Source organism: Callionymus lyra, chromosome 19 (assembly GCF_982586985.1).
Source record: "Callionymus lyra chromosome 19, fCalLyr1.hap1.1, whole genome shotgun sequence".
Taxonomy (NCBI): Eukaryota; Metazoa; Chordata; class Actinopteri; order Syngnathiformes; family Callionymidae; genus Callionymus; species Callionymus lyra.
Window position 1 is genome coordinate 4164647 of NC_141836.1, and position 27413 is coordinate 4192059.

General features: G+C 47.4%; 1 protein-coding gene across 14 annotated transcripts in view; it reads left to right on the forward strand.

Annotated features, from left to right (window-relative positions):
• Positions 1-24941, forward strand: part of huwe1 (HECT, UBA and WWE domain containing E3 ubiquitin protein ligase 1) — a 30976-nt gene extending 6035 nt beyond the window's left edge. For 2 of the 14 annotated variants that reach the window (XM_087781740.1, XM_087781741.1), the window contains 78 exons: positions 30-128; positions 368-574; positions 654-806; positions 870-932; positions 1054-1134; positions 1223-1273; positions 1353-1521; positions 1712-1812; positions 1880-2030; positions 2110-2237; positions 2304-2444; positions 2527-2632; positions 2943-3047; positions 3128-3229; positions 3622-3702; positions 3783-3889; positions 3947-4124; positions 4195-4286; positions 4363-4583; positions 4712-4769; positions 4841-5017; positions 5369-5614; positions 5692-5825; positions 5899-6011; positions 6081-6263; positions 6335-6551; positions 6792-6914; positions 6982-7219; positions 7438-7785; positions 8278-8403; positions 8475-8570; positions 8674-8943; positions 9024-9176; positions 9270-9397; positions 9480-9561; positions 9912-10088; positions 10160-10711; positions 10796-10991; positions 11092-11259; positions 11374-11513; positions 11586-11652; positions 11723-11946; positions 12020-12231; positions 12308-12490; positions 12568-12740; positions 12808-12947; positions 13023-13098; positions 13461-13559; positions 13636-13763; positions 13829-13988; positions 14116-14344; positions 14413-14591; positions 14907-14996; positions 15073-15233; positions 15309-15351; positions 15854-16219; positions 16532-16742; positions 16864-16988; positions 17059-17276; positions 17375-17763; positions 17827-18472; positions 18541-19231; positions 19307-19398; positions 19828-19984; positions 20052-20183; positions 20287-20502; positions 20943-21169; positions 21549-21645; positions 21812-21961; positions 22122-22367; positions 22436-22553; positions 22619-22759; positions 22838-23125; positions 23188-23293; positions 23355-23472; positions 23883-24064; positions 24138-24328; positions 24388-24941. In XM_087781740.1, the coding sequence (XP_087637866.1) occupies positions 30-128; positions 368-574; positions 654-806; positions 870-932; positions 1054-1134; positions 1223-1273; positions 1353-1521; positions 1712-1812; positions 1880-2030; positions 2110-2237; positions 2304-2444; positions 2527-2632; positions 2943-3047; positions 3128-3229; positions 3622-3702; positions 3783-3889; positions 3947-4124; positions 4195-4286; positions 4363-4583; positions 4712-4769; positions 4841-5017; positions 5369-5614; positions 5692-5825; positions 5899-6011; positions 6081-6263; positions 6335-6551; positions 6792-6914; positions 6982-7219; positions 7438-7785; positions 8278-8403; positions 8475-8570; positions 8674-8943; positions 9024-9176; positions 9270-9397; positions 9480-9561; positions 9912-10088; positions 10160-10711; positions 10796-10991; positions 11092-11259; positions 11374-11513; positions 11586-11652; positions 11723-11946; positions 12020-12231; positions 12308-12490; positions 12568-12740; positions 12808-12947; positions 13023-13098; positions 13461-13559; positions 13636-13763; positions 13829-13988; positions 14116-14344; positions 14413-14591; positions 14907-14996; positions 15073-15233; positions 15309-15351; positions 15854-16219; positions 16532-16742; positions 16864-16988; positions 17059-17276; positions 17375-17763; positions 17827-18472; positions 18541-19231; positions 19307-19398; positions 19828-19984; positions 20052-20183; positions 20287-20502; positions 20943-21169; positions 21549-21645; positions 21812-21961; positions 22122-22367; positions 22436-22553; positions 22619-22759; positions 22838-23125; positions 23188-23293; positions 23355-23472; positions 23883-24064; positions 24138-24328; positions 24388-24490 (13635 nt within the window). In that variant the 3' untranslated portion in view covers positions 24491-24941. Of the gene's footprint in view, positions 1-29; positions 129-367; positions 575-653; positions 807-869; positions 933-1053; positions 1135-1222; positions 1274-1352; positions 1522-1711; positions 1813-1879; positions 2031-2109; positions 2238-2303; positions 2445-2526; positions 2633-2942; positions 3048-3127; positions 3230-3621; positions 3703-3782; positions 3890-3946; positions 4125-4194; positions 4287-4362; positions 4584-4711; positions 4770-4840; positions 5018-5368; positions 5615-5691; positions 5826-5898; positions 6012-6080; positions 6264-6334; positions 6552-6791; positions 6915-6981; positions 7220-7437; positions 7786-8277; positions 8404-8474; positions 8571-8673; positions 8944-9023; positions 9177-9269; positions 9398-9479; positions 9562-9911; positions 10089-10159; positions 10712-10795; positions 10992-11091; positions 11260-11373; positions 11514-11585; positions 11653-11722; positions 11947-12019; positions 12232-12307; positions 12491-12567; positions 12741-12807; positions 12948-13022; positions 13099-13460; positions 13560-13635; positions 13764-13828; positions 13989-14115; positions 14345-14412; positions 14592-14906; positions 14997-15072; positions 15234-15308; positions 15352-15853; positions 16220-16531; positions 16743-16863; positions 16989-17058; positions 17277-17374; positions 17764-17826; positions 18473-18540; positions 19232-19306; positions 19399-19827; positions 19985-20051; positions 20185-20286; positions 20503-20942; positions 21170-21548; positions 21646-21811; positions 21962-22121; positions 22368-22435; positions 22554-22618; positions 22760-22837; positions 23126-23187; positions 23294-23354; positions 23473-23882; positions 24065-24137; positions 24329-24387 lie in introns of all 14 variants that reach the window. The other 12 variants (XM_087781745.1, XM_087781752.1, XM_087781750.1 and 9 more) reach the window with 12 other exon arrangements.
• The last annotated feature ends 2472 nt before the right edge of the window (positions 24942-27413 follow it).

A 27413-nucleotide genomic window follows, 5' to 3' on the forward strand; every position in this document is an offset into this window, starting at 1 on the left:
ACCATATTTTTTGCATGCTCGACCTGCAGCCGGCCGACTGCAGGATCCTCATTGAGAAGCTCAAAGCCTGCAACGATGAGCAACTGCTTGTGGAGTTACAGCAGATCAAGACCTGGAATATTGGCAAGGTGGGTGTCAGATATTAATGTCTCATATTTTTATCAAGCTGTCTTGGATAGCACAACTCTGAATATGATACGCCTTGAAATAAGCGTGTTTATTACTGACATTTAAATTAGTTTTTTTTTTTTTTTGTCCCAGAATGCCAAAGTTTTGAGCGTCTTGTTAAACTCATTTATAAGCAATATAAAGTAAATGAGATGTAATATGAAATGTTGACCAACTCCATCCCAACTTGTGCCCTCAGTGTGAGTTGTACCACTGGGTGGACCTCCTGGACCGCTTCGATGGCATCCTGTGCGATGCGGGCCAGACGCTGGAGAACATGTCCTGGCTGCTAGTATGTGACCGCCCCGAGAACGGACAGCTCAAAGCTCTGCTCCTGGCAGTTCTTAATTTCACAGCTCTGCTCATCGAGTACAGCTTCTCTCGGCACCTCTACAGCTCCATAGAGGTACAGAGTTCCCCCTCAGCTGTGCTTCAGTCTTTAAAATTGTTTCTAATTTTATGTATTTTGCCTTTTCCTCCTACAGCACTTAACAACCTTATTAGCGTCATGTGACATGCAGGTGGTCCTGTCAGTGCTCAACCTGCTCTATGTATTTAGTAAGCGCTCTAACTACATCACCAGATTAGGGTCGGACAAAAGGACACCTCTGCTGGCCCGCCTGCAACACCTGGCAGAGGTTAGTCTTCATCATAGACTCCTCCAGTGACACGACTAACCATGCCTGTATTTCTGTCACCAGAGTTGGGGAGGAAAGGAAAATGGGTTTGGTCTGGCAGACTGCTGCAGGGATCTTCTCATGACGGTAACTAGAATCACTTTAACTTTAATCCATTAAGCGCAATGTTCCTAGATTCAGGTTTTGTATTTGGCTAACAACTGATTATCTGTGTCCCCGGCTTTGCTGTTGATGTTGGATTCTTAAGCAGAAGTACCCTCCCAGTGCCACCACACTGCACTTTGAGTTCTACGCAGAACCAGGTCCAGAGGTCAAGGTAGAGCGGAAGGTAAGAAAATGGGATCAACTAACTGGTGAAATACTCCCTTCAACAATAGAAAAGTGTTCTTTGACCTCTAAATGTATTTTCTGTGCAGCAGACGAGCACCAACACGCTACACTACATTCACATCGAGCAGCTCGACAAGGTAAAACCCCAACACAAGAAACGTTGAGCTTGCATGTAACCATAGCGACTGCGATGCCATGATCCGTTGCATTTCTCAGATTTCAGAGAGTCCGTCTGAGATCATGGAGTCTCTGACTGTGATGTACAACATCCCCAAAGACAAACAAACTCTGCTGTTCACACACATCCGCCTGGCGCACGGTTTCTCCAACCACAAGAAGAGGCTGCAGGCCGTGCAGGCTCGGCTGCACGCCATATCCATACTGGGTGAGTCCACACAACATTTCCGTTGTGTAGTTGAAGTTGAGTTGACTCGTCTTCTATTTATATTCATTTTTAACCAAAGGGTGTGAAATTGAGTTTAGCCTTGTAGATCACTAGAGATGTGGAAACAATCCTACCAAGGAAGATCATGAAACGCCAATGTTACTCTAACAAATATTATTTTGATCACCAGTGTACTCCAACGCACTCCAAGAGTCAGCCAACAGTATTCTGTACAACGGCTTAATAGAGGAGCTGGTGGACGTGTTGCAGATCACCGACAAACAACTAGTGGTACGACACTGTCATGATTGATTTGATCCTAGACTGGAGTCTTAACATGTTCTTCTTCCCTCCTCAGGATATCAAAGCGGCATCTCTGCGCACTTTAACTTCCATTGTACATTTGGAGAGAACTCCCAAACTCTCCAACATAATCGACTGCACCGGCACCGCCTCTTACCACGGCTTCCTGCCAGTGTTAGTGCGCAACTGTATCCAAGCAATGATCGGTGAGGCTGTGGTTAGATGCATTTTTGATTGAAACATTGACATGGTTTTAGAGTGAACCCTTTTCTATTCCTCCCACAGATCCTCAGATGGAACCTTACCCTCACCAGTTTGCAACTGCACTCTTCTCCTTCCTCTATCATTTGGCGAGTTATGATAACGGAGCAGAAGCCCTTGTTTCGTGTGGAATGATGGAAGCTCTTCTGAAGGTGCTTTTTTAAGAATTGTAAAAGTGTGTTGGTGAGCTACAGTGTCTATAACCTCTGATTCTCCAGGTGATCAAGTTCCTGGGCGACGAGCAGGACCAGATCACCTTTGTGACCAGAGCTGTACGGGTTGTGGACCTCATCACCAACCTGGACATGCCTGGTTTCCAATCCCATAGTGGCCTTTCCATTTTCATCAGCAGACTTGAGGTGAAGACATTGTTCATCATGTCTTTTGCTTAAACCATTTGTGATAAGAGGCTTGAACTTAAAGTCGACTTTTTATGTACAGCACGAGGTGGACCTGTCAAGGAAAGAGTGCCCTTTTGTCATCAAGCCAAAGATCCAGAGGTCAAGTGCTGTTGTTGAGTCGGAGGACATGGACACGGACATGGAGAGTACGTCCTTCTCCTTACTGCATTCAATATAATTCTGTATGAGAAAGAAGCCTGCTTAAAAATAATTATTAATAAAGGCAGTCAACTAAAGCTGAAAATTTATATTTTATGAATATGTGTATTTATGTTGCCTTTTACAACACAGTTTCTGCCATCTTAATTAGTATCTTATGTAGTATGTGATTTGTATTTGCATTATCGTTCCTGAACAGAAGAGACTAATTCACTTGTTCAAAATGTTTCCTGTGTCTTTAAATTGTGTGTCCAGACGAGTGTTTCTCCGAACATAATGACCCTCTGTCATTTTTAGTGTCAGAAGTTGCCATGGAAAGCAGCCCTGGACCGTCAACATCAATGTCCAAACTGGAGGTGGACCACCGACCACAGAGCGCCCCAGCCAACGCTCCTCGTGCAGGTAACGAACAAGTTAATGTCTCTGTAACGTCATGGTTTGACCCGATCTGATTGGTGTCTTCTGTCGATTTTTCTCTTCAGGGATGCAGTGTATCCCCCAGAGAGCTGCTCTGTTAAAATCCATGTTAAATTTCTTGAAGAAAGCCATCCAAGACCCCGCCTTTTCTGATGGCATCCGTCATGGTGAGTGGACAGTGTTGTCATTAACCGAAACATTGATCTCAAACTTAATCTCAAGTATTTTAGATACTTGATATTGAATCTAGTTTTTAGAGAAACCACATTTTCTTTTAAATTGGAGAGCAATTATAAATACAGAATATAAAACATGAGATTTCATGTCCTGATGAATGACCAACTCGTTATTTCAGTTTTGGTTTGCAACCAACATTTAAAACATGAATTAATTGTTTGGATATTTCAAGTATCCATTAGTACATAAAGTGATTAATTAACATTAATAAAATGTGAAGTGTGGTTGTGTTCATATTAACATTGGCACTTTTCAAAATTGACTTAAATAAGTTATGAAATAAATGTATTTATAAAGTTGTTTGACTGTCTTTGCTCTCCAGTAATGGATGGGTCCCTGCCTACCTCACTCAAGCACATCATCAGTAATGCAGAATATTATGGCCCTTCTCTGTTCCTCTTGGGTAAGTTGTTTGATTTTGGGACCATTCTGTGAAGTGTGGGCCAAAGAAATAACATGCTTTTCTCTCTTTTTTTTCTCCAGCGACGGAGGTGGTGACGGTGTTTGTTTTCCAGGAGCCTTCACTTCTCTCCTCTCTGCAGGATAACGGGCTCACTGATGTCATGCTTCATGCTCTTCTCATCAAAGATGTACGTTGCTAAGTTAGAGAAGCCTGTATCCATCATCATCATTGTTCATCTCCTCAGGTTCCTGCGACCCGAGAGGTTCTGGGATCGCTCCCTAATGTGTTCAGTGCACTGTGTTTGAACGCCCGAGGCCTGCACTCGTTCGTCCAGTGTCAGCCGTTTGAGAGACTGTTCAAAGTACTGCTGTCCCCGGATTATCTGCCCGCAATGAGACGCCGCCGCAGCTCCGACCCGCTTGGTGAGTTCTCCGGATTCCTCCGTGGAGTAACCTGACACCGACGCTAAAGCATCTTCTAACGTTCATGCAGGCGACACCGCGTCCAACCTGGGCAGTGCTGTGGACGAGCTGATGAGGCACCAGCCTACGTTGAAGACCGACGCTACTACTGCCATCATTAAGGTTTTTTTTCATCTCTGTCTTAATCTGCACTTGTTGTCATCATTGTGTTTGTTAAAACTTCATGAATCATTTCCAGTTACTGGAGGAGATCTGTAACCTGGGTCGAGCCCCAGAGTACGTCTGCCAGAAACCATCCATCCAGAAGGCGGACGGAACTGTCGCGGTGCCACCAGCCCGCTCCAGCCACGCTGCTGAAGAAGCTTCCAGTGAGGATGAGGAGGAGGAAGAGGCGCTTCACACGTTTACCCAGCAGCAAGGGGAGCCAGAGAGCAACAGACAGTCAGTTCCACTTGAATTGTATGACGCTGAGTTCACAACACATTCAATTGGATTACTGATTACAAGCTGAATTTACTGTACCACGTTTGCACATGCACTTCCATAGACCTGATGAACATTTTGTAACGCAGCATTATTTCTTCCAGGGTGGTCGGCACCGAGGAGCGGATTCCTATACCTCTCATGGACTACATTCTGAACGTGGTGAGTGATCCAGCTCTAGATGCAATTCATTAGTTTGTGTCATCTTGATTGATGTTTTCCTCGCTCTCCAGATGAAGTTTGTGGAATCTATTCTGAGCAACAACACCACTGATGACCACTGCCAGGAGTTTGTCAACCAGAAGGGTCTTCTCCCTCTGGTGTCCATTCTTGGTCTCCCTAATCTACCCATTGACTTCCCGACATCGGCTGCCTGCCAGGCTGTGGCCGGAGTCTGCAAGTCCATTCTGGTGAGTTTATTTAATTCCACAATCAGTCAGGAATCTTTAGGGTTCACCTTTCATATGTTTTATTGGTTTCACTAGAGTGGGTTGCATGAAGAAGACGTATGTGGTTGTTACCAGACATTTAACCAGTCATAGATCCACCATTTTATTAATTTCTAATACTTTTCCTTTATCAGGTTTTTAAACCCTTTTCAATTATTAAATCTCACCCCAACTAATGATAATCAAATAGAAAAAAGGTATAGTTTCACCCTTAAAGCCTTTAGAAGATTAAAACTTTATGCTCAATCAATACTCATTTAATAAAAAAGGTTTCACAAGCTTCAATTCTGAAATTGTCACTTTATTTTCCAGACTCTGTCACATGAGCCAAAAGTTCTTCAGGAAGGATTGTGCCAACTGGACAGCATACTGACCTCTTTGGAGCCACTGCACCGGCCCATTGAGATGCCCGGTGGCTCCGTGCTGCTCAGAGAGCTCGCCAACGCGGGTCATGTCACTGATGCAACGCTGTCTGCCCGAGCCACGCCGCTGCTGCATGCTCTGACCGCAGCACACGCCTACATCCTGATGTTCGTTCACACCTGCAGAGTGGGACAGGTAATTTTTCGTCTTGCTGCTCTACCGAAGGTTTAACGGATGTTCTAAAGATCATTCTTTCTTCTGGCTCCTGGCAGAGTGAGATCAGGGCCATCTCAGTCAACCAGTGGGGATCCCAGCTGGGACTGAGTGTCCTCAACAAGCTGAGTCAGCTCTACTGCTCTCTTGTGTGGGAGAGCACAGTCCTGCTGTCCCTCTGCACACCAAACAGGTTTGTGTCTTAGATCTTCTTTTTTGATTGTAAAAAAATCATGTCCTTACTCCTGGTTGTTTGCCTCCAACAGTCTGCCTCCAGGCTGTGAGTTTGGGCAGGCTGACATGCAGAAGTTGGTCCCCAAAGAGGAAAAGCCATCTGGAAGCAATTCAAGCGCCTCAACATCCGGCACCAAGAGGACAGGTAATTAAGCTATGGATTTTAAAAACAAACGAATGTCGATTTCTTACCGGCAACTTTTGTCTTTTCCAGCCGACGCTGAGCCGGCATCTGCAGATCCAACTTCAAGTGGTTTACTGGAAGGAATTGGTTTAGATGGAGACACTTTGGCTCCCATGGAGACGGATGAACCAACGTCTACAGACCCCAAGGCCAAGTCTAAGCTGACCCCGGCCATGGCCACACGCATCAAACAGATAAAACCGCTGCTCTCTGGTGAGGTCCAACACCTCAGAATATAAATATTAGATGCATATTTTCATGCCTCATACTTTCACCTTTACCAGCTTCTTCTCGACTGGGGAGGGCACTCGCCGAGCTCTTTGGTCTGTTGGTTAAGCTCTGCGTGGGCTCGCCTGTCCGCCAGCGCCGCTCCCACCACGCCACAAGCACTGGAACCACGCCCACACCTGCTGCCCGGGCCACCGCCTCTGCTCTGACCAAGCTGCTCACCAAGGGCCTGAGCTGGCAGCCGCCCCCCTACACTCCCACCCCTCGCTTCAGGTTCGAGCTCAACAGTACTTGTCTTTATGAACCTTAAATACCTGGCAAACATGACGCCTCTAAATGTGCCTCAGATGTTTTTAAAGTACAGAAAACAAGACACTTGGTTAGAGAAAGTTCTCTGCAAACCCTCTTAACATACCTGATCCAAACTCGTAGTGCTTGTGGAACATGGATGTATGTTTAGATCCGTTTATCTCGGATCATTGATGCCGTTTTTTTTTTGTTTGTTTTTTTCAGATTGACATTCTTTATCTGCTCTGTTGGCTTCACTTCTCCGATGCTGTTCGACGAGAGGAAGTACCCGTACCACCTCATGCTGCAGAAGTTCTTCTGCTCGGGTGGCCATGATGCCTTATTTGAGTAGGTCAAACTCTTCAAACCTGGGTAACTGTGGACTGAGCTTGAAATGTGGTCTTGTTGTGTTCAGGACGTTCAACTGGGCCTTGTCGATGGGTGGGAAGGTTCCCGTGTCTGAGGGTCTTGAGCACACTGACCTACCAGATGGGACAGGGGAGTTTCTGGACGCCTGGCTGATGCTGGTAGAGAAGATGGTGAACCCGAGCACCGTGCTGGACTCGCCACACTCTCTGCCTGCTAAAATGCCCGGAGTGACACCCACCATGCCCCAGTTCAGCGCTCTGCGCTTCCTTATCGTCACCCAGAAGGTCAGATGTTCTTCATGGAAGTTATTTAGTTTAAATGTGACATTTTTAACAGACCTGGTTCTGTGCTCTGTTGATTAAATGACAACATTTCATGTTTTCCCTGAGTGTCAAAATGAATTGCAATCGGTTCATTTAATCTCTGCAGCACCATCGCCCTACAGCCCGGACGTTAAAATATGAACTCGCCACATCTATGGTTTTCATTCTTCTCCCTCCAGGCTGCATTCAATTGCATCCGCAGTCTTTGGAACCGAAAGCCTCTGAAGGTCTACGGAGGCAGGATGGCCGAGTCCATGCTGGCCATCCTTTGCCACATCTTGAGAGGGGAGCCGGTCATCCAGGAGCGTTTGGCCAAGGAGAGGGAGGGGGCTGCGCGCCCGGAGGAGGACACTGCTGCACCTGCACCTTTGGCCCCTACTGCAGCACCTGGAGCCCCGCCCACAAGTGGAGATGCAACCCCAGCTACTGGGACGGCTCCTGTAGCACCCACTGCTGGATCGGCAGACGAGTCCACCAACTCAACTCCTCGCCGTGACCCACAGGTCAACCAAGCTCAGCTGACTCAGGTATGTCTTGATACTGTTTAGGGGTTTATATTGGCAAGAATCTGCTGATGTGCAGGTGATAAATTGTGACTTTTTTTTTTTAGGAACAAGGTTTTGTAGTATTGTTTTCTAACCAAAATATGTCAACATCAGTTTTAAAAGCTGCTGGAGTCACTGTATCCTCTTTTCCTCAGTCATTGCGGGGATCTCACTACATTGTTCCTTTAGCTGCCATCTAGTGGCCTGGAGTTGGATTGCACAACCATACAAAAACATGAATAAATTCTGCAAATAATATATATAGACTCACAAAATGTAAACCTTAGAAGAAGTATGATTTTAAGAAATATGAATTGACAATGCTGTTGATTATAGGTGGCTTGATATGTTATTGGGAAAACATATTTGTGATTAAACTGTGTTGATTTCTTTCACCCCTAATACTGTTGGTGAAATAAAAGTGACGGACATTTTGCAGTGCTCCTGATTTTTCTTGTTTGTTCTCATCGTCAGCTGATAGACATGGGATTCACCAGAGAGCATGCCATGGAGGCCCTCCTGAACACCAGCACCATGGAGCAGGCCACTGAATACCTGCTGACTCACCCTCCTCCCCCACTTCTGGGTGGAGCCGGCCGGGTGAGACTTTGTAAACTTATTCTCCAGAGATGATCGGACAGTTTTAGTAAACGAAGATGTGTTTTCTGAAGGATCTGTCGATGTCTGAAGAGGACCAGATGATGAGAGCCATCGCCATGTCCCTTGGGCAAGAGGTCAGCATGGAACAGCGCTCTGACTCTCCTGAGGTGCTTTATCCACACTTCTGCAATGCCTGGAACTTGTTCTGAATAATTCCCAGCAGAAACTGAAAAGGATCCTGTTTATTAAATTGGTGCACGTCTGCTTTAGGAAGCGGCACGTCGTAAAGAAGAGGAGGATCGTCGGGCCCGGGAGCGAGCGGAGGAGGAGGAGGCTCGCTGTCTGGAGCGCTTCATGGAGGCCGAGCCCCTGGACCCCCAATATCTGCACGCCTTCACCGACTGCATGCTCCCAGGCTGCTTCCATCTGCTGGATGAGCTGCCAGACACCGTGTACCGCCTGTGTGACCTGCTGATGACGGCCATCAAGAGAAGCGGTCCCGAGTACAGGGACGTCATTCTGGGCCAAGTCGTGCACCAGGTCAGTGGGTCCAGACCACCAGACGGGTTCTTGTGTTGGAGAATATTAGCTTTAATGTTTTGTCTTCTTGTTGATGACAGGTTTGGGATGCAGCTGACGTGTTGATCAAAGCTGCGGTTCCTCTGACAACCAGCGACACCAAGACGGTGTCGGAGTGGACCAGACAGATGGCCACCCTGCCTCAGGCCTCCAAGCTGGCGACTAGAATTTTGCTTCTCACTCTGCTGTTTGAGGTAACGGAATGTCTGTTATTTAATTATGAAAATTGGCACAAATTGTACCATGATGGAGTGTAAACCAAACAATGTTTCTAAACATTCTTCCAGGAGCTGAAGCTGCTCTGCGCCAGAGTCGTAGAAACCAGTGGTATTCTGGATCTGCTGATCAAACTCCTCGAAGTGGTTCAGCCGTGCCTCCAGGCCGCCAAAGAGCAGAAGGACATCCAGACACCAAAGTGAGTTTTAACTTCAGGTTAGCTTCGGTGGCCTTCATATTTACCGGCACTTGTATTGACCCCGATTGTGTTTTTGTTTTAGATGGATCACACCAGTCCTGTTACTGATCGACTTTTACGAGAAAATGGCTGTTTCATCCAAACGCAGAGCACAGATGAACAAGGTGGGTGGGCCGACGTGTCGTTGGTTGATATGATTGACTGAATGCCTGACAATGATAAAGAGGATGGGTTCCATTTTATTTTTGCAATTGCAACTTTGCATAATTGAAGGTGTAATGGAAACCCAGTTTATTAATTTTATTGTTATTTTCACAATTTAAGATGTGTACCCTACATAGGCGGATCAGAAAAGCTCCTTTATTTAAATCTTCTAATATAAATAGTGGAAAGTTTTTTTTTTTTTTTTCAGCAGGTCATGAGAAACAAATTGACAAAAAACTTTGGTCTTTACAACAACTGCCCTGTTAAGTTTAAATCATAATTGAACAATTGTCATTGTGGTTCATCACAGTATCTGCAGCCTAATGGGAATAACTGGCGCTGGTTTGATGACCGTTCTGGGCGCTGGTGTAGCTACAGTGCGTCCAACAACAGCACCATCGACTCGGCTTGGAGAGCCGGGGAAAGTAGCGTTCGCTTTACAGCAGGACGCCGACGATACACTGTGCAGTTTAACACCATGGTGCAGGTAAAGAGTCTCACCGGACCCTGACGAGTGGAATGTGATGGTGTGTGTATTAAGACGTTTCTCTGGCACAGGTGAACGAAGAGACGGGTAACAGGAGACCTGTGATGCTAACAGTCCAGAGAGTTCCTCGCTTGCCCAAGCCCGCCAAGGCTGGCAGCGTCCCGGACACTGAGAGAGAAGAGAGCGAAAGAGTAAAAACGGAGGAAACCCAGACGGAGCTGGACTCTGGAGCTGCGGTGGAGATGAGCGTTCCAAAGGATGAGTCCACGCAGCAGAAGGACCCAACGCCCGCCGCATCCTCCACCACTGAGTCAGAGACCTCTCAGGCCTCCGACATTGTCGTTCAAGGCCTCTCCGACGACATGACCACCGTTCTGATCCGGGCGTGCGTCAGCATGATCAGCGTTCCCGTGGACCCAGACACGCTGCACGCCACACTGCGACTCTGTCTGCGCATGACGCGCAACCACAACTACGCCATGATGTTTGCTGAGCTTAAGAGCACACGGATGATTCTTGGTTTGACCCAGAGCTCCGGGTTCAACGGCTTCACTCCCCTGGTCACTCTACTGTTCAGACACATTATAGAAGACCCGGCAACCCTTCGACACACGATGGAAAAGGTCAATCCCCCGTTCTTTCAGATGTTTGGAATATCCTCTTGTTGATGTCAGCTCTAGATTGACATTTTGTTAATTCGCTCACAGGTGGTGAGATCAGCAGTGACCAGTGGAGCAGGCAGCACCACATCAGGTGTGGTGTCGGGCAGCCTCGGCTCTCGTGAGATCAACTACATCCTGAGAGTCCTGGGCCCAGCTTCCTGTCGGAACCCCGAGGTCTTTGCTGAAACTGCCAGTAATTGCATCCGCATTGCTCTGCCTGCACCTCGAGGTGCTGGTACAGGTTAGTATTTATCCTGAAATACAAAAATGTCCTATAATTTATAAGCATGCGATGTGTTTCAGCAGGTTAATTGAACTGATTTTTTTGTTTGTTTCTTCAGCCACAGACGATGAGTTTGAGAACTTGAGAATAAAGGGCCCGAACGCTGTTCAGCTGGTCAAGACGACACCCCTTAAACTCTCTCCTCTGCCTGCGATCCCTGAGACCATCAAGGAGGTGATCTACGACATGCTGAACGCTCTGGCGGCCTACCACGCTCCTGAAGAGGGTGAGTCATGTAGAAGTTGAGTGAGAACATGCTACTGTAACACATCTCATTTTAATATCTGAAGGATCTTGTTTATATGTTGACTAAAACGGCATCAATTATTTGAAATGACAGCGGAGCGACAGGAAGAGCGAGCAGGGACTGGTCAAGACCTTTGCCAGATCCTGCAAGATGTCGGAGACGATGTTTACCAGCAGTACCGACTGACCAGGCAGGGCAGTGACTTTGACTCCCAGTCTGCATTTCATATCAACGTACGTTTCACTCTCAGGGAAGATTTGACTTCAGTTTGTGCCAAGTTTCATTTGCGTTACATTTTCTCTCAGACTCAAGTCTTTCCAGCTGATGGCGCTGTCGCTGAGTCTTCCCAGTCTGGAACACCACAGGGAGAAGGTGAGATTTCATTTTTAAATCTTGGTATTAAATGTGCGAGGCATGCCCATACAAACACTGCCTGTTCCAGCCTCGACACCGGAGGAGATGCGGGAGGAGAAGAAGGAGCAGGAGGGAGAAAAGAGCAGCAGCTCAGAAGAAAGCAAAGCAGCCAAAGTCAAAGCTAGTAAACCTCTGATGCCAACCTCGACCATCCTGAGACTACTTGCTGAGCTTGTACGCTCCTATGTGGGCATCGCCACCTTGATTGCCTCCTACAGCTACACCGCGGGTCAGTCAGAGCTGATCAAGGAGGTGGGTGGTCCTTTAAAACTAGTAATGATCTTCCATGTAGTCAAGGTAAAGACTTGTTCTGACCCCATCACAGGACTGCAGCGTTCTTGCATTTGTGCTGGACCACCTGCTGCCTCACACCCAGAATGCAGAGGACAAGGACACCCCTGCTCTGGCCCGGCTCTTCCTCGCAAGCTTAGCAGCTGCTGGTACCGGCACTGATGCTCAAGTAGCCCTGGTCAACGAGGTCAAGGCGGCTCTCAGTCGAGCACTTGCAATGACGGAAGGTGCTGAAAAGCACGCCAGGTCAGTAAGATGTTTGTCTAATTTTTCTTGATGTTCTTAATAAAGAATGTTTTTAACTCGCTCTTGTGTTCATCAGGCTGCAGGCAGTGATGTGTATCATCAGCACGATCATGGAGTCGTGTCCTTCCACATCCAGCTTCTACAGCACAGCTGCAGCCAAGACTCAACACAACGGCATGAACAACATTATCAGGCTCTTCCTGAAGAAAGGTCTCGTCAACGACCTCGCCCGTGTGCCACACAGTCTGGACTTGTCCAGGTATGGAATCGCATCAGTTGTCAGCCTGATGAACACGCAGTTAAGTAACCGTGTTGTTGCTGTTGTTCTTTTCAAAGTCCGAACATGGCCAACACGGTGAACGCTGCCCTCAAGCCTCTGGAAACTCTGTCTCGAATCGTGAACCAGCCCAGTGGCCTCTTTGGGGGCAAAGGAGGCTCCAGCAAAACCAAACCAGAACACGACACTGTGGGCGCCACCAGGGACAGCAACAGCAACACACAGGATCAAGGTACTATCACTCGATCTGCATACTGTCCTGCTCTGACCTTGCTGATGCTGGGTTACCTTCTTGAAAGGTGAATCTGGTGAAGCTGAGCCAGTGGAAGGAAACCACAGAGTCCAGGGAACTGACCCTGATCTGATGGACGGAGAAGCAGAAGGAGACACGGTGGTGATCGCAGGTCAGCCAGAGGTTCTGAGCACACAAGCTATGCAGGTAAAGTAGTCGTTCTTCAATGTATCAGTTTATATTCCACCACAGAAAGATTGACGGGAGTCTTTTTGTCAACAGGTTGAGAATGAGCTGGTGGATTTGATCGATGAGCTTCTGGAGAGAGATGCTAGCACCGTCAACAGCACCATCATCGGTGAGCAACACTGACCAGTGTCCAGGGATGAAACCCAAGTTGTGTTGAGAGCGTTGTAACACTGTTTCTCAACACTAGTCCTAAGTCTTAAAGTATTTATTTATTTATAATTATCTATTAAATTGTAGCGACCGCTCAAAGGCACATCATCTTGTAGGCTACGAAAAAAATGGGTGGGGGGAGTATGTGATAAACGATTATGTCAAACTGAATTATGTTTAACCAACTGTAAAGATGGTTTATTGTAAAGCTTAAAATGGATAGATGGATACAACTTTGCAGTCTATGTGATGATGTCCGAATGATATTTTGTCAAACGTGGATACTATTCAAGTAAGGATGTTTTCACTTCACCTATTTAGTGGGACGCAGTGGCGATGATGAATCTCAGGAAGACGTGTTGATGGACGAGGCTCCGTCAAACATCAGCCAGCCTTCAACACTCCAGGCCAACAGAGAAGGTCCAGTAGAATCCTAACACAGTAAAGGACTTTCAAGGTTTTTGATGACTTATTAAAAATGTTTGTCCACCATCAGATTCCATGAATATTCTGGAGCCTGAGGATGAGGAGCATACGCAAGAAGAAGATTCAAGTGGAAGCAATGATGACGAAGACAGCCAGGATGAAGAAGAGGAGGAGGAAGAGGAGGAGGAGGAAGATCAGGTTTGTATGGATGCAGACTTCAGAATTGTATTGTCACCTGTGGCTGACAGTTGATGTTTCGGCAGGACGATGAGGAAGGAGACGAGGATGATGATGACGAGGGCTCGGAGATGGAGCTTGACGAGGACTTTCCTGACATGAACGCTGGTCCTCACATCCGCTTCGAACGCTTTGACAGGGACGAGGACCTTATCATCGAGTTTGACAACATGTTCTCCAACAACGGTGAGTTTTTTTTTTTTAGTTTTTTTTTTTAAGGCCTTGTCAAAGTATGAATTGATGAAGATTAAACTAAGCTGTGGGTTGTTCTGTAGCTAATGTCTTCCTGCATTCTCTATTGTTCCTCCATCAGCTGACATCCCTCCCTCCCCAGGCAACATACCCAGCTCCCACCCACTGATGGTGCGCCACGCCGACCACGGCTCTCTCACCCTCGGGGTGGCTGGGACCAGCAGCCGTCTGACTCAGGGCATGGGTCGCAGTCAGAGAACACTGCGCCAGCTCACCGCCAACAGTGGACACACCATCCATGTTCACTACCCTGGCAACCGTCAGCCCAACCCCCCACTCATCCTGCAGAGGTACAACCTCACCTCCGCCATGATTCCTTCCCCAGGGGGTTGTGTTTCTGACGCTTCTTAATTTGCAGGTTACTGGGTCCGAGTGCAGCGGCTGACATCCTGCAGCTCTCCAGCTCTCTGCCGCTGCAGTCACGTGGTCGTGCTCGTCTTTTGGTGGGAAACGAAGATGTTCACATAATCGCTCGTTCTGATGATGAGTTGCTGGACGACCTCTTCCACGAACAGAGCAGCACTGGGGGGCAAGCAGGTCAGAATCACTGTCTTGGCGTCATTAAAACTGTTTCACATTATCATCGTTTATATTTGTTCATATCTGCCTCAACCGTTCTTTATGCTCTAAATCTCCTGATTGCAGGTGATAAATTGAATGCGCTCAAAAAATAATATTACCTTTTAGTCACCTGTCGAAAGGTACAGAGAAAACATAATTGTCCCGACCTATGCCAATATGGTCTTTATGGCCCCATCTACGAACTTAAACTCTAAATCCCAACATGGGTATGATTGGTCATTTTAAGATGATGCAATATGATTAATTTCAATGCTGCTGTTCTCTGTTCAGGCACCTTGTCCAGTATTCCCACAGCCTTAACCAGATGGACGGACGAGTGTAAGGTTCTCGATGCAGAAAGCATGCACGACTGTGTTGCAGGTATGTCTTCATATCATGTATTGGATGATTTAAATCGTTGACTCGATGAACATCTGACAAATGTTTCCGTGCTCAGTGGTGAAGGTGCCAATCCTGCAGCACCTGGAAAGTCTTCGGGACGAAGAGCTGGAAGAACGTCGGGAGAAAAGACGACGTCAATTGGCTGAAGAGGAGGAGACCAAACAGAACGAGAGAAGGGCCTCTGGAGCAGAGCTGGCCAGAGAACAGAACCTTCAGGTTTGTACATCATTTATGTGCAGTATGTGTCCATGGAGCCATTAGTACCCGGATAACCATCATGTTTACAAACAGGGCTCTGGACTGGCTGCCATCAACGGTGCGGAAAACACTGCAGGTACAGACTCTCTAAATGTCCATAAATATTTCTGGCTCCTCAGTTTTACTCTCAGGAAGCAAGCGACGTGTCAGCAGTGCGTGCTGTGGGATGAGGTAGTAGTTTGTATAGTTTTAGGATCATACCAGATCTGGGAGATAACTATACAGTCTACTGTCTTTCCCACGGTGCTGCTATAGCAGCCTGGCGTCATTGTCATCGTCAAAAGGTTTCCTTCCTTTGCTGAAATGTTCTTCTGTTATTCTCCTGTACATGGTTGTGCTGTGGTGAGGTAGTAAGTTGTGTTGTTGTTGGGGATCAGGATTGTTCACCCCCTCCAGGAGATAACTATACAACTTACTGCCTTCCTCAGTGCAGCTGATACCTTGAATGTCAAGCACTCTGATTATAACTTTCAATGTTTAAATGAATCCTCTCGGATCAGTTGTCAATGTAGACACTCATGTCTCAGTGTCGTGGGTTTGTCTAAATGTTATATTTATACAAGTTCTTCATGTGACAGAGGGCGAGCAAGCTCAGGCTGGCTCGTGTTTGGACCCCCCAAGGGTCTCTGAGGGGTTCCTCACCGCTCCTCCCTCAGGAGAGGTCACTCCTACCACACCTGCCCCTCATGAGCAAGCCCTGGTTCGCTTGGAAGCTGCCATCATTCAGCAGGTCCCGCCGCCCATCGCTGACCTGCTGCTGGCCGAGTCTCGCGCCGACTCTCTGGCTGCCCTGGCAGGGGCAGGACTTCCACCTTTGTCCGCCACCGACAGGCCAAGTGAAGTTGAGGCGTCCCAGATGGAAATGTCCCCTGCACCTACAATCGGTGAGCGAGGAGGAGGAGAAGGTGTTGTTGGTGGAGGAGCGTTGGATGAATGCAGGGAAGGTAGAACAACTTTAAAAACTTTCTCTTTACCAGAGTGGCCTCTGCGACCTTGTGCTTCTCCAGCATGTAGATGTTAACTACAAACAATGTTCTCTTGATGATGACTCGCTTGAATGATGATTCATGAACCTACAATTCTAAAGTGTTCACTAGGACGATGCACTAGATGTGTTAACATCGGACTGCCTTTTTAGTTTTCCAGTTTTATCAAGTGTTTGTCAAAGTTTTACACATTTGAATTACAGTCCATCACTACTGGTTAGCTGATTGTCAACACCTTTTTTTTAACTAATATCGATATTTCCCCTGCAGCCTCCTTGAGTCCAGACATCGTAGAGACTTCCGAGCCTGCAACGATATCTGTGTCTCATCTGGAGGGGTCGCCCATGGACACCAGCAGCCCCGCCTCCACCACCCAAGAGGATTCCTCCTCCAACACCACTCAGACCGCTCAATTGTCTCAGGAACTCTCCGGCAGCGGAGACAGTGCCCTGACCGACCGGCAGACTGACACAGACACCGGGTACTTTGACATCAGTGAATGGATTATGATGAATAAGATGGAAAAAATATTGATTTGCCTTTACAGTCTATAATATGACGGTAACATATCGGTACTAATGAGCTGCTTTCTCCTCTGATAGCTCGACATCTGTCTCCTCATCTGGAGAGACTCTTCCTCGCAGTGATAGCGCCGACAGCCAGTCACATGCCATCCAGGAGGAGCCGCTCCCCTCCACCAGCAACGAGGATGAGGATCCTCTCGCAGGTTAGTTTTGAATTGTCATCAGATTTTTTTGAGATGTGTAGAAGTATCTTGACTCTTTGCACCTTGATAGGCATCAGCCTACCTGAGGGTGTGGATCCATCGTTCCTTGCCGCTCTTCCTGAAGACATCCGTAGAGAGGTTCTGCAGAATCAGCTGGGTATAAGGCCACCTTCCCGCCCACCTGCTGCCACCACCTTGCCTCCTACTATCCCCCCAGTGCTGGGAGGACTCGTCACAGAAGTCAGTCCAGAGTTCTTGGCAGCTCTGCCACCTGCAATCCAAGAGGAGGTGAGAAGGTTTTAATGGCTAAATGTTTGTAGGCCGCAGAAGTTTAATAGGTCCAAAAGATTCCTGATTGACTTCACATATGTTTATTTGTACCTCAGGTTCTGGCTCAGCAGCGTGCGGAGCAGCAGCGGCGAGAGTTGGCCCAGCAACCCACACAGGGAGACACGCCCCTGGACCCTGTGACCTTCATCCAAACTCTGCCCTCCGAACTCCGGCGCAGTATCCTGGAGGACATGGAGGACAGTGTCCTGGCTGTGATGCCCCCTGACATCGCAGCAGAGGCCGCCGCTCTCCGCCGAGAGCAGGAGGTCCGTCAGAGGCAGCTGATGCACGAACGGCTATTTGGCCACAGCTCCTCCTCGGCGCTGTCGGCCATCTTGCGATCGCCGGCCTTCACCAGCCGACTAGGAAGCAACAGAGGAGTCCAGTACACCCGACTGGCCGTACAGAGAGGCAGCACGTTTCAAATGGGTGGAACCAACCACAGGTGAGCAACCAAGACCCTTGTGTTTAGAGCTCAAACTCACACTTGACTTGTCTTTCTGGTCAGACCCTCTAGCTCCAGCGTGGACTCTTTGCTGCGTCTGCGCGGCAGGTTGCTCCTGGACCATGAGGCCTTGTCCTGCCTGCTGGTGTTATTGTTTGTGGACGAGCCAAAGCTCAACACCAGCCGCCTGCACCGCGTTCTCAGGAACCTTTGCTACCACTCACAAACCCGCGGCTGGGTCATCCGGAGTCTCCTGTCCATCCTCCAGCGCAGCAGCGAGAGCGAGGTGTGCGTGGAGACGACGCGTCTGGAGGAGTCTCGTGGGAAAAGGGGCATCACCACAGGTTGTGGTGGTAAAGGCTCAACGGCTTCGCTCTCTTCGTCATCCTCGCCTTCTTCCTTGGAGCTGCTGAACCGGGTGGAGTCGCGGAGCTCTAGTCAGCTGTCGTGGCTCTCTGTGTCGATGGACGCAGCTCTGGGCTGCAGGACAAACATCTTCCAGATCCAGAGAGCTTCAGGGAGAAAACACGCTGACCGGCACACAGCCGGGGCCCCAGCTGGCTCCGCTGCTATGTCTGCAGGAATATCGGGGACATCGGCTGGTGTCAGCTGTACTGGGGCAGGAGGAGGCTCTACAGTCCACATCCACCCACAGGCTGCTCCTGTCGTCTGTCGACACGTGTTGGACACACTGATTCAGCTGGCCAAGGTACACTTGTTGTGGCTGTTTTCTTTGCTTGATGAATCGTTAAATAAACAACTTCCTCTGTCCTGCAGGTGTTCCCAAGCCACTTCACACAGCAACGCTGCAAAGATCTGTCTCTTTCCACCTCTGACCTGGAGGCTCGTCTGTGCTCAGTTGCCTCTGGGGCTACAAGTCTAAGTGGAGGCTCCAGAACAGGCCCACAGTCACAGACTAACCCCTGCTCCAACGCCTCCAATGCCCAGAACTCCCTGGGCTCCTCCGCAGTTACGCCACAGTCTCTGGGAATCTCTACGGACTTCTGGGACCTCCTGGTTAAGCTAGACAACATGAATGTCAGCCGCAAGGGCAAAGCCTCCATGAAGACTGTGCCTCTAGGGGGCAGTGCTGAGGCAGAGGGAGCACAGCTGAGTCTTGAGAGTTCACCTCTGGGCCAGCTGATGAACATGTTGTCCCACCCTGTCATCAGACGGAGTTCCCTGCTTACGGAGAAGCTGCTGCGCCTGTTGTCACTTATTTCCATCGCTCTGCCGGACAACAAGGCAACAGAGGTGCCCGCTGGACACCCGACCCCTCAGACCGCCAACCCGGTTGCCGCCAGCTCTGGAGCCTCAGGCCCTCTGACCACACAGGTAGCAACAGCAGGTGCAGTCGTCCCTGTGGTTCCTGGACTTCAGGGTTCGTCCTCAGGGATCAGCCACGTGGTCTCTCAAACCCCCTCCACCGCCATCTCGATACCAACGTCCACTGGAACACTCTCCTCAGGTTCTCTGCCGTTCTCCTCTAATGACTCCATCAGCAGGTGGTTTGAATTTAACTGAATGTTGTTGGAAACCGTAGGTAAGCTGAGGGGGCAGAGCAGCAGCATCGAGAGCGACAACAAGATGGCCTCGTCTGGACTCACGGAGAAGCAGCTGCAACTGTCCGTGGAGGTAAATCTGTCTGTCTGACAACTTAAGACAACGTTTTATATGAATGTTGATGATGGTACAAGGAACATACGATGTGTGATGTTTATTCGGACTCACAAGCGTTTTAAAGATGTCGCTATTCACTTGTATGGTCTATTTGCTGCTACTGGTAAAAGCTCCTCGAAGCCCTGACGAACAAAATGGTTGTTGACTTGTCCAGTAGATTAATCAAAAACAAATGCAGCTGGTGGTGCTGTTGTAAGAATGCTAGAAATCCCATTATTGATGTTGTTTTATTCTGAGGAAAATTCACTTATTTATGTTCCTCACGTTCAAATCTCAACAAGCCGTTCGAGATGCTTGTTAAAATGTTGTCGGTCTAAAAGATAAAAACAAGACTGGCCTGCTGAAGTGAAACACTTTTTTAATTGACCTTCTCTTGTGTTTCAGGTGTTGACCTCACATTCATGCTCAGAAGAAGGGCTTGAGGATGCAGCCAACATCCTGCTGCAGTTGTCCCGTGGTGACGGGACGACCAGAGACACGGTGCTGAAGCTGCTGCTCAGTGGAGCCAGACATCTAGGATACACTCTGTGCAAACAGATCGGTCAGTTGCGGCGTGACTGTCAACGATCTGTGGATCCGTGCTTGCTCACGACTCTGCTCTTCTTTAGGAACGTTACTGGCTGAACTTAGAGAGTACAACCTGGAGCAGCAGAGACGAGCACAGGCAGAGACGCATTCCCCTGACGGGCCCTCTGAGGACTCTTCCATCTCAGCCAGACTGAAGGGCAAGATGACCAGCAGGTTAGCCAGAGAGTTCCAGACTTGTGTTCAATGATTTAGACTATTTAGAAGCAAAGTCAAAATGGTGCAAAAGCAACCTCCTTTACCTCGTTTCCGTTATTTGATTGGGGCACAGGTTCGACGGCTCGGAGAGCGTGGTGATCGTGGCGGCCCAGAAGAGGACTCTGGGCGGGCGAGAGCTGCAACTCCCCTGCATGAGTTCCCTCACCTCAAAGACCTCCACGCAGAAGTTCTTCTTGCGAGTGCTGCAGGTCATCATCCAGCTGCGGGAGGACACGCGGCGCGCCAACAAGAAGGCCAAGCAGACGGGTAGACTAGGTAGGAAACGTTATGGATGTCGTTATGGAAGTATATCGGTGCCATCGAAATATTTAACATTTCAAATGTTGCCTTGATCAACCTTTCAGCTAATCATGTGACGCGCAGGTGATCACGTGGCTGTTTAATTAACATTTCCGCATATCATTGTGTGTAGTTTGGTACTCTCTTGGTACTGAACTATTATACCAACATGATATTGAATGTAAAAGTCTACAAATTCCAATTATTATATCAAACTTGATTTTATGTGTAAAGAAACGTCAAAAATGTTTTCAATAAAATGGCTCACAAACCAAAACAAATTCAAACTTTCAATATAGAAATGATTGAATGTAATCCTTAAAAACATAATTTCAACCATTCAATATTGTGATGGCACTCGCATGTTGCCTCAATGTAGAGAGTGATTAGTGAAATGTCCTTGTGTGATCCGCCAGGCTCGTCAAGTCTGGGCTCCGCCAGCAGCATCCAGGCTGCTGTCCGTCAACTGGAGGCCGAGGCCGACGCTATCATCCAGATGGTGAGAGAGGGCCAACGTGCACGCCGGCTCACACAAGCGCCGCAGTCGACCGCCACTCCTGCCGCCGCAGCTACTGCCTCAGTGGCAACACCTCTTGCCCTCGCTGGTGCTGCTCCCCCTGCTGGCACGACTGCTGCTGCAACGGTTAGCATGAGCCGCTCTGACAGCAGACACACCCAAACACACACACGAGCTTATCACAGATAAAAGTGTGTTATTTGTATTTGTTGTTGAGTTGTAATAGAAATGTGCTGCCACAAAGCAATGATGGATTGAATGTATTTTTTTTCCATGATGACTATGATTGTTTATCTTGAAATGTGATAAAATATCCTTCACATCAGGGATGCTGCTTTAATGTGGCAGCTGTTTGTGCTCATCAGTTTGAGATGTGTGCTGTGAACTTGCCTGTGAACCGGCTGCTCGCTGCTTCCTGCTTCTGTACGACTGTCCAGACTCTGGACACGTTCTGTTGTCATCAGCAAGTCTTAGCGTTGTTAACCCCTCCTGCTTTGTCTTCCAGTCTGAGATGCAATCGGAGGTCCAGGCTGCCCAGAGAGACGAGTCCCCGATGGACGTGGACCAACCGTCCCCGCAGGACACGGACTCTGCACCGCTGGGTTTGTTATATTTCACTTGACGAGTGGAGATGTTCGCCTGTGACTCAGAGAAGCAAGTCATTATTAGAAGAGAAGGTTTCATAAACGTGTTTTAACCATAGAGGTTTGGTAGAAGTGAGCGGTTCTAGTTATTGCTGGTGTAATCTGAAGGACTTTCATCCTACAGACGACGAGGCCAACAGTCAGTCCGAGAGCGAGGAGAGACTCCCTGACCTGCCGCTGCTGAGCGAGCAGCTGCTGCTGGACGAGCTTTGGGACATGCTGGGCGAGTGCCTGAAGGAGCTGGAGGAGTCCCACGACCAGCATGCCGTGCTGGGTATGTGGCTTCAGTTTTTGACCTTTTGGTCTTTGATCAAGCTTTCATTTTAGTTTAGCACTTTGTGGTCTGGCCTAATGCAAAAGATTACCAACTCAAATGTTCAAACAACTAAATTAAAAAAAGTCAATATTTTCTTGACGGTCAATGTCTTTCTCAGTTCTGCAGCCGGCAGTCGAGGCCTTCTTCCTGGTCCACGCCACGGAGCGAGAGAGCAAACCGCCTGTGAGGGACACGAGGGAGAGCCAGCTGTCTCACATAAAGGACGAACCCCCTCCGTTGTCCCCGGCCCCCCTCACACCCGCCACGCCCTCCTCCCTCGACCCCTTCTTCTCCAGAGAGCCCTCGTCCATGCACATCTCCTCCAACCTGCCGCCTGACACCCAGAAGTTCCTCCGATTCGCCGGTGAGTCGTGAGATGGTTGCTGACCCTCGGAGGTGTCGAGTGTTGACAAGTTTTTTCTTCCCCTGCAGAAACTCACCGCACGGTGCTGAACCAGATCCTCCGTCAGTCCACGACTCATCTGGCAGACGGACCGTTCGCCGTCCTGGTGGATTACATCCGCATCCTGGACTTCGACGTGAAGAGGAAGTAAGACAAAACCGTTGTGAGATATCCAAGATTCCTGGTCTCTGACTTCCTGTCCACCTGTGCAGATACTTCCGCCAAGAGCTTGAGCGGCTGGACGAAGGTCTGAGGAAGGAGGACATGGCCGTGCACGTGAGGAGAGACCATGTGTTTGAGGACTCGTACCGGGAGCTGCACCGCAAGAGCCCGGAGGACATGAAGAATCGACTGTGAGTCTCACTGAGGGTTTAGAATTTATAAGTAATTATTTACTATTATTATTTTTTTAACGGTCCATGTTCTCGCAGCTACATCGTCTTCGAAGGCGAGGAGGGTCAGGACGCCGGCGGCCTCCTGAGGGAGTGGTACATGATCATCTCCAGAGAGATGTTCAACCCCATGTACGCCTTGTTCCGCACCTCGCCCGGCGACCGGGTGACGTACACCATCAACCCCTCGTCACACTGCAACCCCAACCACCTCAGCTACTTCAAGTTCGTGGGCCGCGTGGTAGCCAAGGCCGTCTACGACAACCGGCTCCTGGAGTGTTACTTCACCCGCAGCTTCTACAAGCACATCCTGGGGAAGAGCGTCAGGTGAGCCTCACACTCGTCCTTCATGTCTGGACCCGTCTCTGAACCGCCTCTGCTCCGGACAGGTACACGGACATGGAGAGCGAGGACTACCCCTTCTTCCAGGGTCTGGTCTACTTGCTGGAGAACGACGTGTCCACGCTGGGCTACGAGCTGACGTTCAGCACAGAGGTGAGTGTGTCGCATGGAGCCTCCACACCAGCAGCTCTGACCCTCCCGAGATGGTCCACAGGTCCAGGAGTTTGGGGTGTGTGAAGTGAGAGACCTGAAGCCCAACGGAGCCAATATCCTGGTGACGGAGGAGAACAAGAAGGAGTACGTCCACCTGGTCTGTCAGATGAAGATGACCGGTAAGACTTGAGAACCTTTTGTTTTTCCACACTGGGCGTGTATTGAAAGGAATCTGTTGATATGATGGTATCATGATACACTGGCAATGATATATAGAATTATTTAATACATACTTTATTGAAATGTAAAGCATAAAGTGGCTATGATGAAAGTGAATAGGATTTGAAACAAAAAGTACCTTTTAAATAATTAAATACCTTAGTTATTTAACTTGTTTAATATCGCTACTGTATATTGAAGATAAAGGTAATATTTAACTTTACTGATATTTTCTCCACACACCGGCTAAATCCATTATTTATTGTTGGACTAATGGTTTAAACACAATACTACCCAATATTGGACTTTTCTATGAGTACTCTCAAGTGTGAGCTCTACACACCGCTGATGTAAACGTCGTCTTCTTCAGGTGCGATCCGAAAGCAGCTGGCAGCGTTCCTGGAGGGCTTCTACGAGATCATCCCCAAGAGACTGATCTCCATCTTCACCGAGCAGGAGCTGGAGCTGCTCATCTCCGGTCTGCCCACCATCGACATCGACGACCTCAAGGCCAACACGGAGTACCACAAGTACCAGTCCAGTTCCATCCAGGTACCCCAAGAGTCCTGTTGTTTTGCTGTGTGCCCTTTAATGTCCGTGACTCACTGTGGTTCATCTGCTCCAGATCCAGTGGTTCTGGCGGGCGTTGCGGTCCTTCGACCAGGCGGACCGAGCCAAGTTCCTCCAGTTCGTCACTGGCACATCCAAGGTTCCGCTGCAAGGATTTGCTGCACTGGAGGGAATGAACGGCATACAGAAGTTCCAGATCCACAGAGACGATCGCTCTACTGACCGACTGCCATCTGCTCACACCTGGTAAACACGCCTCCACCGTTTGATTCTCCTTCCTGTCTGACGCCGTCTTCTCTCCGCAGCTTTAACCAGCTGGACCTCCCGGCCTATGAGAGCTACGAGAAGCTGCGACACATGCTGCTGCTGGCCATTCAGGAATGTTCCGAGGGGTTCGGTCTGGCCTGAGGACTCATGACACTGAAGCAACTTCACCACAGACTGATGTTCTGCTTTTGATTTGATTTCTCTGTACAAAAGGTTTGGGAGTTTATTATGTTGAATCTTTTTTGTTTTCTGGCTGTAAAAAGAAAAAAAGTGTTTGAGCAGGATGGTTATAAAACCTTTGGGGAAAAATGTTTGTGGTTTCTTGTTGCTAATTTGTGGCCTCACAAGTTGACGAACATTTTTACGGGGGCTTCATGAACAAGTTGTTCACAGGAAAATGCACTTTTCAAAACATTTTGTGGCATTTTTATGGAAGGATGGTACAAAATATGAAGAGAACCTGAAGGTGATTTAAAGAGACAAATACCTTAAGCGTAAATTCTAGAGTATTTTTGGCTATTAAACCGCTGACTCAGCCTGGAGCCTTTGATCAGAGTGAAATAACTACATGAAATAAATGCATAAAATTGCGTCGTTTGTTTTTTTGCAGCGTCATTCACGTCCACGGAGTTTCTCAGATACCACAGATCAGTACAGACTGGACTGATGTTGAGCTCAGCCTCAGTTACAAGTTTTCTAATGTCAGCCGTTTTCTTAACGCAAACGTTGTGACAGTCACGCTTCCTAAACTAAATCGTAAATGCATCACATCCGAGTGGTTCCGTTCAGATTGTCATTCGATGAAGATTGCTGAGGCATAAACACTTTTCTGAAGAGGATTGAAACCCGCAAAGCTACCCCTGTAATGTACACAGTCATCTACCGAAATGTCGTCAAAGGCTGCTCAAAGTGTTTTTCACCTAGGAGTCAGTTTGGAAAGGGTTTTGTCACATAATTTTTCTGGATGGGTAAACAGAAAAAAAATAATACTGACGTTCTTTTTTCAAAACGATGCATTTTGTAGCATTAGAAACGTCTAAAATTTTAGACTTTAAAATTTGTTTTGATTAGGCTGGTTAAACATTACAGATTACATTTCCTGCCACTTAAATTAATCGTTGAACAATTGATTAAAATAATCCATTAACACGTCTCTGACAAAACATTGTTCCTAATTTAGTTTAACAACTTTTAACTTTATTGGCGCTACTGGGAACTAAAGTGTTTGTTGCTACACGGACCGTTGTTGGTGACGGACTAGCGCGGGAGAATACACGACTGACATCCAACCTTCGATATTTCAGGTAAATCATATGTAACTTTATTATCTTGAAATTGAACACAACTTGCATAAAAGATTCGTAGCCTTGGTGCAAAGAACAAATTCGCGTCTTTTTGAAGTCTTGAAGGCAAGTTCTTGCTCATGCTAACTTCTGGAACCGTTAGCATCGACGACTCTCGCAAAATGTCGATAAAAGTATTTTAAAATAATCAAACTAACTTGTGAAACCGTTTTAAGACTTTATTATTCGACAAATTAATATGTGAGAGTTACTGTAGGTGGCGCTCTCGCTCTATAAATCACGTCATTGACGTCATCAGTTGACTTTCTCTGACGTCACAATTTGAGAGAACATTATGACCAATTTGGCATCTTGGTGTCGTGAATATCGGTCCAATGTATTATAAACACAAATACATTTTTGACTATAGACGTTTTTAAAGTCGTTTTAAATCTTTGATTATTATCCATTGTTTCTTCCGCCCTGCTCAGCTGCGGCCACTAGGGGGCGCCTTCCTCCTCTGAAGACCCCCTGAGGTGCATCCATGTCTGATTTGTAGTTTGTTCAGCCGTGATGAATGAAATTACTGTGCATTCGAGCAGACTCGAGACCCCCCACCGAGTCCAGGGTTCACTGTACAGCACCTCCCCCCTCACGGGCTTCCATACGTTTGCTGTGAGCATCTGTTGCTGAGAAACATTTTGATTCTCAATTAAAGCAAAAATAATGACTCTCTTAACTTAAGCGTGATAAAGACGCTCACCACCACATGGTCCCAGCTCCCCAGGGTCTCACAGCTATTAGCGATCATTTGTTCTCTGCTTGATGGTTAATATCTTTATTATCATTCAGGACATGTTGATCTTCTTCAGGTTGTTATGGTATAGAAAAGAGTAGCTCAGATGTCTGAGACTCGAGTGGAACCGATGCAAGTATTTTATGGTTGAATATAACCTTCCTAATGTTAAAATTTGTTATTTGATTTATTTTTGTTGTATTTTCTTTAGATAATTTACTTCAATCATTTCTAGGTTGAATTAAATTTTCTAAATATTTTTTTGTAGACAGACAATACCAAAAGAGTACCGAGCTGTTGATCCAACCAATCATGGTGGAAATATTTACCAACATGTTGATATTGAATATTTAAAAAAAAAATGTTTTAATTATTGTAATTAGAATAATAAACTATATGTGTAAAAATAAAAAGTACTTTGAAAACATGTTAAAAAATAAAACAAATTCAACCTTTCAACATAAAAATGATTGAGTTCATGTATTCAAAATACATTTAATAGTTTGAAAAACAACACATTTCAGTAAAACAATTAAAAGATAACATTTGATATTCTGATGACAATGATCTTCTTCCATACAAGTGCTTCTGAGGTTCTTACTCAGATTAAAAACCAAACAGGACGTGACAGTTGCTGGACTGTAAAGGTCAACAATAATCTTTAGATTCATGTTTCGTTCATCTGTGAATGCGACTCCTGGTCCTCGCTGCTCCCTGACTCCCGTGCATACCTGCTGACATTTAAGATCCTCACAAGATGTTTCTAGAACAAGATTACAACGATCCATCCAGTAGCATTTACACTATTGTTTGTATTATTTTAATGATAGTGTTCATTGTTTAGTCATGACACTTCTGAGAGCAGAAGAGCGCCCCCTACATTCATGGGCTGAGGCACAGGCTTAGAGCAAAAGCATACATTCAAACTCGATTTCCGCGTTTTGAGTCATGATTTCAGTCCCGCTCTGCTCTGCTGACTCATAAG